At 40.6% G+C, this 16,413-nt stretch overlaps 1 protein-coding gene across 1 annotated transcript; it reads left to right on the top strand.

The window, feature by feature from the left end:
- Positions 1 to 8,011: 8,011 nt before the first annotated feature.
- Positions 8,012 to 8,344, top strand: rprml (reprimo-like). Its single transcript, XM_030057046.1, has one exon. The coding sequence runs from the start codon at positions 8,012 to 8,014 to the stop codon at positions 8,342 to 8,344; it is 333 nt and encodes a 110-aa protein (XP_029912906.1).
- The last annotated feature ends 8,069 nt before the right edge of the window (positions 8,345 to 16,413 follow it).

Genomic DNA, 16,413 nt, shown 5'->3' with positions numbered 1-16,413 from the left:
GGTGCTGCTGCTGCAGACCTCTTCCTGTTCTGCTGAGTGACAGAGCAACGGAAGGAGAGACTGCTGGCTCCTGAAACACGAAAAAGACATGAACACACAATGAAGCAGCAAAGGGGATAAAAGTGAGATTAGATCAATGGCCGTCCTTCTCTGCCACCTCTGCCTGGATATCACCCTACAGAAATGAACTTTGGGGAACAGTGTGTGTGTGTGTGTGTGTGGAGCTGGATGGCAGCAGACAATGTCTCTGATCTCTGCGCTAGTCCATTTATTGAATCTCTATCCCTCTGCCCTGCTCTTGTTCTCATTCTCTTGCTGGTTGCTAAGCTACTGCCACCCGTGTCCGAGGATTGCAGCTTGAAGAAATGACAGAAAGGGAGAAAAAAGTAGAGAAGCCATCATAGTCAACTGTTGGCATTAAGCACTGACTGTTCACGGTGCAGGTAATGCTACATGGGCCGTCAGACCCCCGCCCCCCTCTGTCGATGATTGGATCTATTGGCTCCATGTAGCCTTTTGTGGCTTCCACCCCCACAAACGAATGGCATTTTGGGAAGAGCGCGGTGCGAGTTGTTGAGCAGAGACTGGGTCAGATGGCAGCCAATTAAGACTGAACAAGGGGGCTGGAGAAAGGAAGGGGGATGGAGGGGTCCCGACCCGTGTCACAGATCTATCCGGGGGCCTTTAAGCCCTTCACTGAGTCTGAAACAGCAATCACAGAAAGCCAATATCAAAATGCAATCGCTGCCAGACAAAATCGGTGTTTGGATAACCACAGGCGGCTTTACCCTCTCCTGCTTTGCTGGGTTTAACTGGTGGGAGAGAGGGTCAAGTGGGGATATTGCCTGCCTTATGAAAAGTGCCCTGGTGTTGTTGACGTGGGGCAATGTGTGTTTGTGTTGTGACGCTTTGCCGCTTTGACCTGCCTCCACTTGCTGCTGTAGATCTGAGCTTACATTTCCCTCTCTGGGGACGACAGCTTATATTGTGTGTTGAAAGTGAAAAACTTACAGCTGGGGAGACAAGAGGAGCGCAGGAATAGAAAGGGTGCAAGAGGGCATTTTTGTTCTCGCTGTTTTCTTCTTGTTATAAAGTACATGAAGACTTCGGCTTGCTCATGTAGCCTGCCGTGAAACAAACAAACGAACACCAAAAAAAAAAAAAAAGGATGGGAAAAGAGAGGAAGAAGGCTAATGCCACAAACAGGCTGGATGTAGGAAATAAACAAAGAGAGAAGAGGAAAAGGAGATCATGGTAGATCTATATTATTGAGATGTGTGGATGAATGTAAATGTCAAGGAGTTTAGCGAGCGCTGGGATGTGTGAGACGCTGGGATTTCTTCGATTAGATGCATGAAATCCATGATGTGCATCTCAGACAAACAGGGTTTCTGCAGTCATTCAAACAGATAGGCTACAGAGGGTGTGTATGGGCACTCTCACACACACACACACACACAAAAAACACTCACAGAGTCCAATATCCCCCTGCAAATCAAGGCAATGAGGTTATTATCTCCTTGAAATAACTTTAGTGACTGATGGTTGCTTAGTGTGGGGTTGATGTGGGGCACCACTCTGCTGTTGCTCTGCGTCCCTGCAATCTGTATCAGTGTGTAATTAATGACTGTATTTACCTGTGCGTGATTAAGAGTCCCATAGGTGGCAAACCCCTTAAGATCAAAACATGGCCTCCAACTGTTTCTCTCCATCTCAGGATGCTGACTTTGTCTGCATTAAGCACCCACGCTCTCCGTTTTTGGATACTATTCCTTAGTGTCCCTGGTATCCACCCCTCCCCACCCACCCCTCTGTTTGGCCAGGAAATTTGTGCACACACTCACAAGAGCACACCCTTTTCCATGCACTCTTTCATGCGCTTTGATCAACTAATAAAGCCGCATCTTAGGAGCAATCTGTTAGATTAATTGAAAAGGAGAAAGTTCTGAGGAAGTCTTTTCCCACCGGGATTTAGCGGGTTGAAAGGGTGTGTCCACTTTATGTCCTAAGTGATGTCTGGCCCCGTCGAAGTCCCTTGAATAAAGTGGATATAGGGATGAGGGATGGTGGATCCGGGGTGGCTCGGGCCAAACACCACCTCCTTGTTGCTAGGGATGTCTTCACTTAGTTTGTGTTGCTAGGCTGCCAATTCCCTCATGTTAAGTGGAAACGTTTCCCCCCCTCTCCTCCGTCCAGGCACCTTATCACTCCCTCCCTCCTTCCTTCTCCTCTAAACCAAAATAACTTCACCAACCATCTGCCACTAGGCTCACAGGTCTACTGTTGCTTAGGAACAAGTCAGAGACACACGTTCATGTCTGTCTGTATCCTCATATGAATACATCTTCATACACAGTTGGACTGAGGCGACGGTTAGAAACCTCTCTTTGCCCCAGCGCAGTGCTATTTCACCGGGCATCAGTGACATGTGGCACATTCATTGCACATGGAGACTGTGCATGAGATGCTCCCAAAGAGAGTAGAGGTAATAAATCAACAGGTTTTGACCCCACAAACATTTAGCATGTGAAATATTTAAATAAAGAGGATTTTTTCTGGACACAACTTCAAAGGAGTTTTGTGTTCATACAAGACTCGTATAGCTTGAACAAAGATGTCTCCTGGTTTGTGTTGTCTTTGAATTTCTGTAGTTTAAAGCCTCCAAAACATGTTATCTTTTTAACTGTTTCTATGTGGAGGATTTATGTATTGACAAAAGGATGAGGTTTAAGCACATGCTACTTTCCATAATCACGCTGGACTGAAAAATGGAAGAACAGGCTAAAATTGCACAGAATTGATTTACATACCGCCTATTAATTTGCTGCTATATAAAATCCAAACGCAAATAGGATTATTTGGTCTTATTGGACATGAAAGACTTCTTGCTCCTCTGTTATCCGCCATTAATAAATGATCTGAAATAAACCACTTCCCGGGCTTATGAAAGGTATTTGTGTATAGAGCTAATCATTGTTTGCACACATGCTTGTCAGCTGGTGGCTGCAAGCCGCTTACACACACATCAGGAGCATCCCAAATTGAATTTCATGGCCTTTGTTTTTAGACAAACAACAGATTAAGCTGACAGGCTTTGCTGACAAGACTTGGGGAATGTTTTGAAAATATTTAACGCAGTTTTGTAGAAACCTGTTGACGTTCATCACTGCAGCGATCCCTTTTCTCATCTATAAAAATACAACAAATATAACAGACTGCGATGTAAGACTAGATATTTTAACATCTATGATAATATGATATGATTCAAGTGTTCTCTTTTTTGTTTGGTTGTTTGCTGATCATGACTAATGATTTAGTAATGTGGTTGTTTTATCAAAAATCACACACAGTATCCCTGTAGATACAATTTGCATGGTTTATTTTTAAAAGCACACATGATGGTGTATTATTTCATAGTATATTAAAGAATAATTATATTACCACTTTTGGAAAGTGATAGTATAATTATTAATCCTTGGTTGAAATTATATTATAAATATTAAATCACTGCCTGCCAGCCAAGAATAGTACCAAGAATTATATTTTCAGGGATTTCCGTTTAACTTCACACGACTATATTTTTTCAGACGTATTCAGAAAACGTGAATGTGGAAAAAAATGGATTTGAAAAAGCACACCTGCAAGCCCCGTCAGATAATTGTCCTCCAGCACAGTGTGGCCTTTCGAGCCAGCATTGAGCAGTTATCTCTCCGCTGGGCATCGGTCTATACTTTGGAAATCCTTTCTCCTGGATATCTCTTAGCCTATTGGGCGTCTTCCTGGAGTCTTAAAAAAAGAGCACAGTGGTGCAGCTATTATGTCTTTCTCCTGAATGCTAGAAATTTCTGTCAACAACCACCACTGGCCAGTTGTGCGCCACAGAACCGACAAACCAACATAACTAAACATGACAAAGCAGGATTTGCAAAAAGGATGTTTGGCATGTGGCTGGAGCTGAGGTGAAATGTTTACTCCCCTCCAGAACTCAGGGACCAAAGTAATAAATAACCAGCAGATTACTGTCATATTTCACTACAACTTTTGACAGGTCAGCTGATCTTTGTTTATTTAATGTTAACAAAACTACTGGTTGATACGTACACATGGGGATGCCTATGTCCTGTAGTGATGGAGGTTATATTTGAAGTGATAAGCACGTTCCTGCCGACATAATATACTTTTCAAATAAGGTACCGTGCCTCAGTTGAAGCTTTATACACGATTAAGCTTTCCATTTCCATTTGTTAATAAGACATCGGAATGAAACCTTACATTTTGCATGAAGAGCGAGATGGGTGATGTGACGTGATGTGAAATCTAATCTAACATCTCATACCACAAAAAAAGTCACATGTGAAATCACAAGTGATATAAATCAGACGTGGTTTTGGAACACGTGTGATCTACAGCCACTTGTGATGGCTGAAAAACACATGTCCCAAAATCACATGTGCTTTATTTCACATGTGACTTCATGTTGTTTTCACATGTGGAAATTCTAATTCAGAAGCCAGTCACATGTGAAAATGCTACTTCCGCATGACTTTGAGTGAACAATTTCCTTTTCGCATGTGGGGAATTTTAATCATGTGAAAACAACAAATTGCATTTGAAAATATCCGGTTCATGCGCAACATTGTTTTCTTTTCACATGTGGAAAACTAAATCACATGTGACAAACAAATCATGTGCAAAAAGTTCAAGTTCATATGTGACATTAACTTCTTGTCACGTGTTAAAATGTTATATGAATATTGCTGATCACATGTGCAAACGGTAAATTCACATGTGAAATATAAATTTTCACATGTGAAAAGGCGTGTTCCACATTTGACATTTTCGTAAGGGATTAGCTGCCTGGAAAAAGAAGGATACTGTTGATCACTATGGGAATCAGAGTCACAGGTATGAGAAAGAGCTTGTGTAGCCAACTCAAATAAATAAATAAAAAAAAATCTAAATAAATGAATCAATCAATCAATAGTGAACTCATCAGCCCTGAGTTGTTTTAAAGTTCATGCTGATGCATTTCCATTAAAACGTGCAATAAAGCTGCGTCTGCATCCTCATAGATCGTTTTGCAGTGATGTCATCTCAACCTCAGCACGATGTCAAAAGCAGCTCCAGTAGCTATGGACCACACTCGAGAGATAGACAGGTATTTGAATAACGCATTCCAATAAAACAGAGACCAGGCTGCTGTTCAGGGGCTTAATTTCAACCCTCGTCTAGGTGAGGAAACACCTGCCGCAGCGAAAGCAGGGGAGCCAATACGTCTGATGTTTGCCATGATTCAATCACAGTTTATTAATTCATGTCTTCATTTCTAAGTTATAGCTCTCTGCACTGATATTTGTCTCTCTCTCAAGACTTCAAAATTACTGTGACAGTCTCCCGAGCAACGAGCCTAACTATAAATACCTTCTCATACTTTGTTTATTGTTTTTTTTTTTTTTTCAGTTTGTATTCAGATATCAGTTTATACCCGTGCTGATTCTGTTCTACTGTTTAGATTTTAAACAGATTTCAAACTGATTTTCCCCTGGGAGAATGTGTTTAAATATATGCTTTGGTTGGTTTCATTGAGCTGGCTAATATACACCTGAGAATACAAAAAGATATCATGGCAATCTATGAACTTTCTCTGTGAGTGTGTGAAAACTATAAAGCCAAATCACTGCTGATGAGGCTTTAAGGCATGACTGATGTGTAGAAATAAGAGATATTGGATTTCAACTTAACACGGTGGCAAAAATCTTGTAATTCAGCCTCCTGAAGCATTTGAAAGATGCACTCATACCTGGGATAACAGTAGTTTCATTTTCTCCCCTTCATATGCAGAATCTGGGGGGGCAGAGACGGGCACAGCCCCGCCTAAAGGCCTGACTTGAAACTGCATTTGACCTTGTAGGAAACTACTAAAATAATTTATTCATTTATTATTTGTTTTATTTACACATTTAAAAAATATTGTTGAATAATAGATGGGCCAGCTTATTTATTCATTCATTTATTTAGTTTTGGCATATTTCTTATTTGCCTAAGCGCTTCCTGTTAGCTAGACTACCAGACTCGCACTGGTGCAGTTTCCCGCTCCTGCTCTGTGTACATTTAGGAAGTAAGTGACATTAATAACGGAGATTTAGCATTACAGTATTCGGAAAAAGCTTTGGATCCATCTGCCTTAGGTAAGTCTAAATTATGTTTTCAAGCATCCCGTCTGCAGGTGAAACGTTTTGGGAGTAACACACAATTACTCTCAACAGTTAGTTGACTGAAACTGAATGCAGCTGTCAAAAGATTTTGCCACACACCAACAAAACTTTAGACCCACTTCATCAGCTGTTTATTTCAACAAATTTTCCAAGTAAAAGCCATGGCAACCAACTCTTTTGCATATTGCCAGCCTAATGAAGCAGGCTTGCTCAGCAAAATCTGAGCAAAACCCAAAATATACTATTTCTGTGGAAATAAACAGCAGTCTATATCGATCAAGTGGGTCTAAATCTAAATGTAAATCTAGCAAGCTGTTTGGGAACCCAGCCTGGTCTCATGGCAGATTGTGATATAGTAATGAAATGTAATCTGTAGAGTCATGTACATAGACACAAACTGTCTTTGATTTGTGACAGTCAGCATGACTTTCAAATTAATGTATTTCAAATCAATTCATGGCTACAGAAGACGCTATTTGAATGTGTCCACAGGATGACCAGTAATTGCATTCAGTTCACTTTAAATTCAGTGTATTTCAAAAGTAATGTGTTTCAATCATGTATGTTTTGTGCCTTTGCCATGTACCATGAGTAGTATAAAAAAATGTCAAAGTCCATGTTCAGAGTGAAAATAGCTTTTGTTTTCCTAACATAATGCTTATCTAACCCATGACCTCTTCCTAACTTTAACCAAGTTGTTTTGTTGGCTAAAGCCACTGGAATTTAAAGGAATATGCACCAAAAAAAAAAAAAAAAAAAAAAAAAAAAAAAAAAAAATGAAAATTTGTGTTCATGGACATGATTACAATTTGTATCCATATGCAGCAAAGAATGGACAGTTTGTGTCCATGGACATGAATCTGTAGATTGAATTTTGTGATTATTGCACAAACTGCAGTGAGTCTGGGTTGGGGCATCAGAGACATAAAGCTGGGATGGTTTCTATGGTATCATGTTTTTTTGTTTGCTTGCTTTGTTTTGTTTTGCTCAAATGTTAAATCCCACCTATGCTCCTGGTGCAGATTCACTTGTTTGAGGAATCACTTTTTCTGACAACATATTGACACAACATGTTGTGTCAATATGTCAACAAGTGAGAATGAATGAAATACCTTGACTGATATCAAAATTTAAGGGGAGAAGTTACATCTTGAATCAAGTCAATTCTTTGTTTGCGCTGGAAACAACTTCGGTGACCTCAACCACTGGCATTTAGTTTAAGAAAAATAAGATTTTGACATTACGAGACACCAGATGAGGAGTCGGAAGCCTAAGACAGAGTTTATTAAGAGCAAATAGGCATTATCTGAGGCCACCTGACTACCTCCCGTGGCAAGGAGCGGTGGTGTGGTCCGCTGGGAACTCATCATCACTTTAAAACGCACCAGAGACTTGGCACAAAAGAAGCGCACATAGGCGAGCACGGGCGCACGGGGACTGGCTCTTATTACACCGGATGGAGAAACGTTTTGCACCTTCTGCACTGTCTAAGGAGACTCGCTAAAAGCTAGAACAACGTGGACTTTGACTGGAACAAACTTACTTTTTTTCTTGCATCAAATCCGAGGTGGAGGCGGTGTGGTTTTAGGCTTTACGCACAGCAACACAGTGGCAAACCACGATTCTGTCTAATCTGATCTTTTTTTAAAAAGCGTATCAGTTTCCATTTTCTTCAACTGTTTTTGGTCTCAACAGTCACATGACGCAAAGTTTTGCCTGGACTCAGGTTTTGTGGTGGGTGTGCGTGCCTGCCCGCTGGAATTGCTCGTCTTGTTGCCGATAAACCGCAAGGAAGCATGAACGTCTCTTTCTTCGACGTGACCCAGGGCGCGCTCTTTAACGGGAGTCAGACCCTCGCCGGTACCCTGGCGACGTACTCCGGTAACGGCACCGACGACGTGGTGACCGGCGACGGCGGTGGCTCTCTGGTGATGCAGGATGAGCGCAAGCTCTTCATAATGCGAGTTGTGCAGATTGCGGTGCTGTGCGTGTTGTCGCTTACCGTCATGTTTGGCATATTTTTCCTCGGGTGCAACCTGATGATCAAGTCGGAGAGTATGATTAACTTCCTGGTGAAGGACCGGAGACCCTCCAAAGACGTGGAGGCAGTCATGATCGGACTCAGCTAGACAGTGGAGGGATACTGGACTATGGAGATCTGGAGTGGAGATCCAGCGTGGAGATCTGGTGCACACCTTTCCAACCGCAGGACGAGATCTCTATCTGCATGTACCTGTCAAAGACGCCCCTTTGTGTCTCGGAGAGGAAAGAAAATATGCAAAAACTTAACATTTCCTTCCGAAAAATGACTACAACAAAGTAGTCCGACGACCAATGTTTGTGCGTAAAAGACCAGCAATTGTTTACACGTGGGCCGATCTGTTGAATCTTTTGAATGAAGTTGTTATTGCCAACTTGAACAAAGTGAAGATAATGTTTACAAGCTGTTACCTCAAATTATTATGAGTAGTAGTTTTTTCCCCTCCCTTTTTGTAAATTTGAAATTGTTGTAAATGAATGTTTTAAAGTTTGAAACCGTCAAAACGCATGATTATGATTTGTTCCAGTTCCACATCTGCCAGTGTGCTCTATGGACATGATGGACTTGTGGGTATTCTCTATACAAACTGTGTTTTTCTTGATCTAGTTCATGGTGGCATGTAGGGCAGATAACACGCAAAGTGTTGGGATCTTGCACGTTTTTCGACTCACTCCATCACTGCTTCATGGAGTGACTCTGGTCCTGTTTAGCATGCTTGCTATCTGTGAGGTGATCTTTGGACCTGCTTTGCACTTTTGAAACCACTAATGCTGCATGACTTTTTTTGTACCAAGAGAACTTGAAAAAAGTGCAGCATGCTATTGAAACATTAAACTGGTCATATTAACCTGTTGTCATCAATTAATTAACATAATGGAAATCACATCAGTATCATATCACAGTAAAATTGCAGCCTTTGAATCTTTTTCCAGAGATTTCAGGATATCACGTTTCTGTAAGACATGTAACCGCTTCTCTCAGTGTCATTTTTGAATCTTTTAACTTGAATTCCCATTGAATCAGAGCGATGGTAGTCTCCACGGAAGTGTTTACTGTTTAAAAGCAGATCAGATTTTAAGAGGATGTTTTTATTTGTTTTTTACTACATTCTAATTCAAATTTTGCTTCATTCAAACTCATCTCCTCTTTTGGATCCAATCAAGATGATATTCACTTTTGTACCTTACAGGACAATGAGATGCATCAACATTAATGGATTTATAGAGGAAATAATAATACTATATATTTCCTGTTTAATATGAATGTAACAGTAATATCAGACTTCACAATCACATTCAACAGTAAAACTCCCGAAATTTAAGCAGTGTGCCATTTGTTCTAGCTTTGTATATTGAGAGCAGATGAGAGGCCAGGCTGTGTTATTCATCTTTATGGCAACGGGCTGGGCTCATATTGGGTTCAGAGCATTTAATCTGATCCCTCTGACGACTGGCCGACTACAATCAAGAACCCTTCAGACTCATCTTGCCCACTTGACGTCCCAGCAGCCCTGAAGAGCCGTGTTGGTGTACCACCTTTGTCCCATCAGAAAGTCTGTGAGCCAGAGAGAATGAGCAAGAATACAAAAGTGAAAAGAGAGAGTGTATGTGTGTATGTGTGTGATTATGGATATGAGAGCAGCCAGAGAAAGAAAGAAGCTCAGCGCAACAGGCTTTTGTTGGATTTCACACAAAGTGGACATCCAACGGCATTGTCACTGTGCTTTCAGACCCACACCTTGGTGTCTTTTTCTTCCTCAAAAACGTCTCCAAAGAATTCTTATTTCAGACAGAAAAAAAACCCATACCAAGGTTCAATCTAGGTGTCAGACATTAGGTTTCCAGTGTATCTAGCTAAGCAGTTTGGTTCAATTTCTCTTCTTTTTCTTCTCAACTCTCTCCTCTCCAGCCCCACCCCTTCTCTCTGTCTCTCTCTCTCTCTCTCTCTCTCTCTCTCTCTCTCTCATATGCCCCACTCAGAAGCAACTACTGTTCTCATTATTATTTCAGTACTTGTTAGGAGAGCTGGGGTATATGGATCCATCCATGCAAACACACCCATGCATTCACACATGTGCTCATTCACTATGCACATGTAGTCTAATGCACACCCTTCCAGCCTCCTTCATCAGCCAAAAAATAAATGTGCCCATGAGTTCATGGACACATTTTTTATTTTACATTCTAACAAATCTGATAAATCTGGCATATTGCATCTCTGACATGGCCAAGAGCAGCTATGAGAGCACATTACATGGCTATGGAGGATGTTATTTGAATGTGTCCATATGGTAACCACCAAAAATCCTTGCAAAGCCTGTACACATTGCCTTTGTTTTTTGACGTTCGTTGTATAATTCTCACATGCTATATGGGCTCACATCTGACACGAATAGAACAATGAATTTGCTTCGACACTGAAGAAAACATACAGAAAACATTTCTACATATCTATGTAAACAAACAAACAAAAAAAATTGGAGCAGTGCCCTCTTTGGAAAGTTACACTTAAAAACTGCGTGCCATTTCTCCAGCTGTTGCAAAAAAAGGAGACAAGAGGTTAAGGTTGGCAGTGAGACTGAGAACAGAAAAAAAAAAAAAAAAAAAAAAAACAGACATCGATGCTTTGTGAGTCTTGCTTTTTCCTCCTGAAGCTTTACCCAATCTCTTAGACTGAAAAATTGTTCTGGCATTGTTCTCACGTTGAGGTGAATGCTGGTTAGGAGAAAGCAAGCGCACATGCTATTTTTAGAACGAGAGAAATTGTAAGCTGTTCAGTTCTTAACTGGTTACACAAAAACTCAGTTTGATTGGGAGGAAGGAAGAGAAGAGAGGAGAGGAGAGAGAAGGAGATACCAGCCAATGTGATGTTAGATGGATCTCACTAAGTTGACAGCAGTCAGTACAAAAACATATTTTAGAGCGGTTAACACAGCTCAGTTGCTTAATACAAAGGCACTGATAAGATTTGCCATTTTTCAAGTCCTATTGAAAATGAAAAGAATACAATCAGTTGTTCTGGAGATTCACCTGTTGGTCACCTTAGTCACCAGACACCAAAATCATCCCTGGCATATACTATACTCTGTGTGCACTGTAGCAGAGACAATAAACCCTCAGTGGATACAAGGAAAAACTCCCAAGAAAAACATTAAAGATGCATTATGCAAAACTGCAGAATCCTTACGATGATCTCTCAACATCCTCATTTAAATCTCCTAATTTAAGTGAGGACATTTTAGACTCAACTGACAGAAAATGTGGAGAAAGCACATAATCTGATGGTTAAATCTATACATTTCTCATCATTGGCCTGACTCACTGACAGATGCTACTATTTATCATTATTTCGCATTTTTGTCAGCTGAGTCTAAAAGTTCTCACTTAAATCAACTCTTGGCAATTTTGCAAAGTGCACCTTTAATAGGAAAACAGAGGACAGAGACTTTGGGCAGGCAAATTCAAATGGCGACCACCAGGATGACTGAGCGTGCAACAAGTGCCACGACAAAACAATAAAACGAGTAAGGAACATATGCAATCTGAGGAGCACGATGGGGTGAAAAGATAGGGACTTCACATGCACTGTCAGGTAAAACGACAGCATGCAACAGGTGTGTGAAGGAGAGACACTCGGAGCAGACTGATACTGATCCATTTACACATTAATACAGACAGCAGAAAGAGAGTGAGTGTAATGATGCCGACAGAGCAAGAAGCAGTCGGAGTTTCCAACGGCCCGGCTATTAACGCTGACTAAACCGAAGATTATGCCAGTCCCACACGAGACAGGGAAAGGGTCGGGTGTGTGACAGTGAGGAAAGACAGATTTTGAGTCTGAATTTAGAGATTTTCAAAGGGCTTTCTCAATCGCAAGCAGAAGCTGGTCGGTGTTGGACCGTCTGTGCGTCCAATCAACTCTTTCCTCCAAATCATGACCTTTCTCCCAGCATCACCCTCAGGACACAAAGTCAAGCGTGCACGCAAGACATCACAAAATGTAATTGGTGATACTGGTTGTCATAATATTTGGTAAGAGCGTCCATTACTCCCCAAAGGATGATTCCTCTCGGTTGTAGCGACCCTATAACCTTTGCTCTGGTGCCGTCCTCAGGCCAGACATTTGACTAATACACACCATATCTCTAAATGTAATGGATCGATTGGCAAGCAGTTATACTTGTTCTGTACTACATGTTATGCTATGCTATACTTTATGTTTACTCATGCATCCAGGGGAATGAATCCTATCAATTGTGATGTCACCATCACGTTTTTCTGTAAAGCCACCCTTAATCCAAAATGTCAAATCTGATACCTCACAAACTATCAGGCGAATTACCACGAATTTTGGAAAGAGCATTCATGCTACCCTGAAGATGAACCCTTTCAACTTTGGCGACCTCATGACCTTTCCTTCCTCTAGCACCACCCTCAAGCCAAAATGCGCATAACTCACTGGGCACTAAGTCAGCAGGGCACCAACGTGCTTTCTTAATAGTTTGGATAGTACAGTGACCTGTGTTCTGCAATTAAAGGGCATGAGGGGTTACATGAGCGACGATGACTTAAGATAAATATGACGGCACGGCCACAGAATGATTTATTTTTGTTAGCAGAAGCACTTTGACAACATATTGACTGCCTCCCTGTAAATGATCCTACATATTACCCGGCTACCTACCCGAACTTCTAACCAGTAATCAAAAGTTTCATGCTCTCTGAGTGAATAAAAAATAATATTAGAAATATTATTTTCCACAATAATCAAGGCAAACATGTATTTGTGGCTGGTTAATTTGATTAGCAATTAACAACAACAATTAACAGATCAGACTTGATGACTGTGCTATTGACTGTTGCCTAAAATCTTTAGTAATTATCATGATTAGGACTGCTGGACTGTATATTTTGTAATCTTTATATTATTACTATTATCATCATCATTATTGTTATTGTTAGCTTTAATACAGTGTAACTTAAAAAAAAAAAAAAAAGACTTGTTGACTGTGGAGTGATCTGATTAGATGTGAAACAGCAGTCGACCACTCAGAAACAACAGCCCTCTCAGAGTATGTTCACTAGCCAATCAGAACTGTGTATTCAACAGAGTTGTGTAATAATGTTTTTTTTTTTTTTTTTTTTTTTTTTAACCATATGGCTGGTAGGTTTGTAAAAATCAGCACAGCCAACTTTATATTTTGAGTACAGTTTATCAAACACCTACGCAAAACTGCCAGAGTTGGCTTTGGCTTTAGAGCTACTACAGGATCTCAGTTTCTCACTTTTGAGGCAACACTGGTCACCTTCTATCACTTAATATACGGTGTGCTTAAGTGCTAGCATAGAGCCGCGCAGCAAACAAGCTGTCATTAACATATGGAGGATTTTAATGCCTTTACCTTAATGTGCAAATTAACCAGTTAGCCCATTTATATGTAGTTTGTTTTACTGGGATTTTGAATAAACTGTAACGTTTACTTACTCTTTTTTTCTACGTATTGATTTAATATATCTTGTTATTTTTATTACTAAATTTACTAATATACTAAATTTCCCCTTTGGGGGGCTAATAAAGGATTATCTTATCTTATCTTAACATATCGTATCTTATCAGAGTCAACCTCCCCAAAATGCATGGGAATGCATCTTGAACTGTGAGTGCTGATTGACTGTGTTGTGGAAATTATTCATCAAATGAGAAGAGGAAAATTGGTCCACCAAAGGTTATGAATGATAGAATAAGTGCGCGTGGCCGATGATGATGATGAGGAGGAGGAGTGTTAGCTGGCTTTTCTCACCAACACGCTAACCCTTCACCGCAGTCAGCACGTGCCCAGTTGTGCAGCCGTGCCGTGTTGGGGAGCTCACTCCATAGAGCTATATTTGCTTGTCAAGCAGCGTCACCAGTGACCTTTTACAGCAGAGACCACACAGAAAATAATGAACTGTGCAGTAGCCACGGAAACATGACAGAAATAATGGTGATTAAACCAGCAGTGGCATTTAGCACTTAACTGTAACAAAGATAGCTCTTCCCAAGAAACTTTGCTTTGAGTGTAAATATATCATTGTGAAGGTCTCCTGTGCTTCTCTTTTTAGTGCAGGTGACACAATAGACAAAAGCTATTTATTCAGTTTTCTCCTTATTTTGATTAGAGGGCGAGATACACAAAAGATCTGTTTTCTGTGGCGACGCAGGTCCCACCAGGATCAAGTGGCCTTTTCTCAGGCCCTTTCAGTCAGTCTGCTTCAAATGGGATGTGTCGTTTTCAAAGGAGAAAGCAATAACAATACATGCAACGGGTGGAGGAATGGAAAAAGAAAAGATCTCATATCGTACCACACAGGTGAGTGCACACATGCATCTGTCTCTGGCACACACATACAGTACACACACACACACACACACAAACACACACACTCTCACATACAAGAAAGTGCCATGACTTGGCATTTCATTTCAAAAGGTATCATCAGACACCCAACTTGGCATTTACACTCAGTTTTACTGATGTGATTTGAACAAAACCTATAAAAACTGTTGTTTTTATACTGCTACTGATGCATAACTGTGTCTATCATAATTTTTGTTTTAGCAGAAATAAATTATTTCCTTAATGACAATGAGTACAATCTTTTGTGTGTGTGTGTGTGTGTGTGTGTGTGTAGTTATTATGGGGCCCTCTGCTGGATGGTTCCTATTACATTTGAAATTGTTGGACCTTCCCTTAATGTGGCACTGTACACACACAAGAATGGATGCACAGGCACACACACACACACACACACACACACACACACCTTTTCTCCACATTTCCCCAGGCAAATTGTGCCGCATCCAATTCAGCAGGGAGCCGTGGAGTAGATAGTCCTTTCACTCAAACTCATGAAATTTTAAATAAATCTATTATGTGCGGGCAAATGAACAACAAACAGCAAAATTGCCTCATTCTTTCCTGTATGCACAACACCATGAAGTTGAGAAGTTGGTGATTACACAGACGCACGTACGCCTGTGCCCATAAGCGCACACACACACACACACACACACACACACACACACACAAAGACACACTTAACTCAATTAACACATTGCAAGCGGTCCACAAAATGATGCACCTACACTAGCCTATTTCACACTCACAAATGTGTTTTTGTGCAGCGCATATTCTCAGTGTGAGTGTGAGGATCATTTGCCAGAGTGACTGTTGTTGATTTCATAATAATAGCCCACTGTGCTGTCAGCGATAACCCGAAGGCATTTTTCAGCTTTCGGGTGATGGGATGTGTCACTGTGCTTTTACCTGCCCGGTCCTGAACTTCAGCTGTCAGTGTGTCAGTGTGTTCTTATTGCAGCAGTGTGTTTCCCTCCCCCTCCTGATCCCTTCATCTGTCTGCACTCCCAATAATTCCTCTTTCCCAGACACCAGTAGCCACCAGCGCCCTTAAATTCACAGTATACACACAAACACGTCAAAAGATGAGGTTAAATAATGGCTGAGATTGGGAGATGCTGAGGAGTGATAAAACAGCCTGCAAGATAAATACTCCTGACGTTTGTTTGTTTTTTTTTTTAAGAAAAAAAAATATTTATTCATTTCTTGCAGCTTGTGGAAAATTATTTTGAGTGTTTGTTTGTTTATTCATTTATTCATTTACTCATCTCTGTCTGTCCCCTTTAAATTGCGTTTTTTTCTACCTCTACCTCACATTTTGCCTTTTATTGCTTGTTTCTTGTTTTTGCTTGATTTATCAATTAATTCACTGATGCGTTCATTTTTCAAGCACTTTGAAGCCCTTTTTAGAAAATTTCCATATCAATAAAATTCTATTCTCATTCTTATTCTTATTTGTAGTAGCAGTAGTAATTATTATTAGTAGTACTACTAGTTGTAGTAGTAGTTGTTATTGTTGTAGTAGTAGTATAATTTAGTGGTTACATACAAGCATATTCATGAGGGATGGGACATGTAAATCAAAACCGTGGCGCATTTTGAATACATTATTACAAACAAATGCATGCAAATGAACTCTTACTATTCACAGGTTTAGCGCTCACATGTGTTGTTGTTGTGTAATGAGCTTAATTATTTATTCAGAGTGAATGGATGTCTGCAGTAAACTGGAGCAAGCAGGAAGACGGCAGTGGCGGGCT

Source organism: Myripristis murdjan, chromosome 8 (genome assembly GCF_902150065.1).
Source record: "Myripristis murdjan chromosome 8, fMyrMur1.1, whole genome shotgun sequence".
In the NCBI taxonomy this organism is placed as follows: domain Eukaryota; kingdom Metazoa; phylum Chordata; class Actinopteri; order Holocentriformes; family Holocentridae; genus Myripristis; species Myripristis murdjan.
The sequence above is the reverse complement of the archived record's forward strand: the minus strand, read 5'-3'. Positions and strand labels throughout refer to the sequence as shown.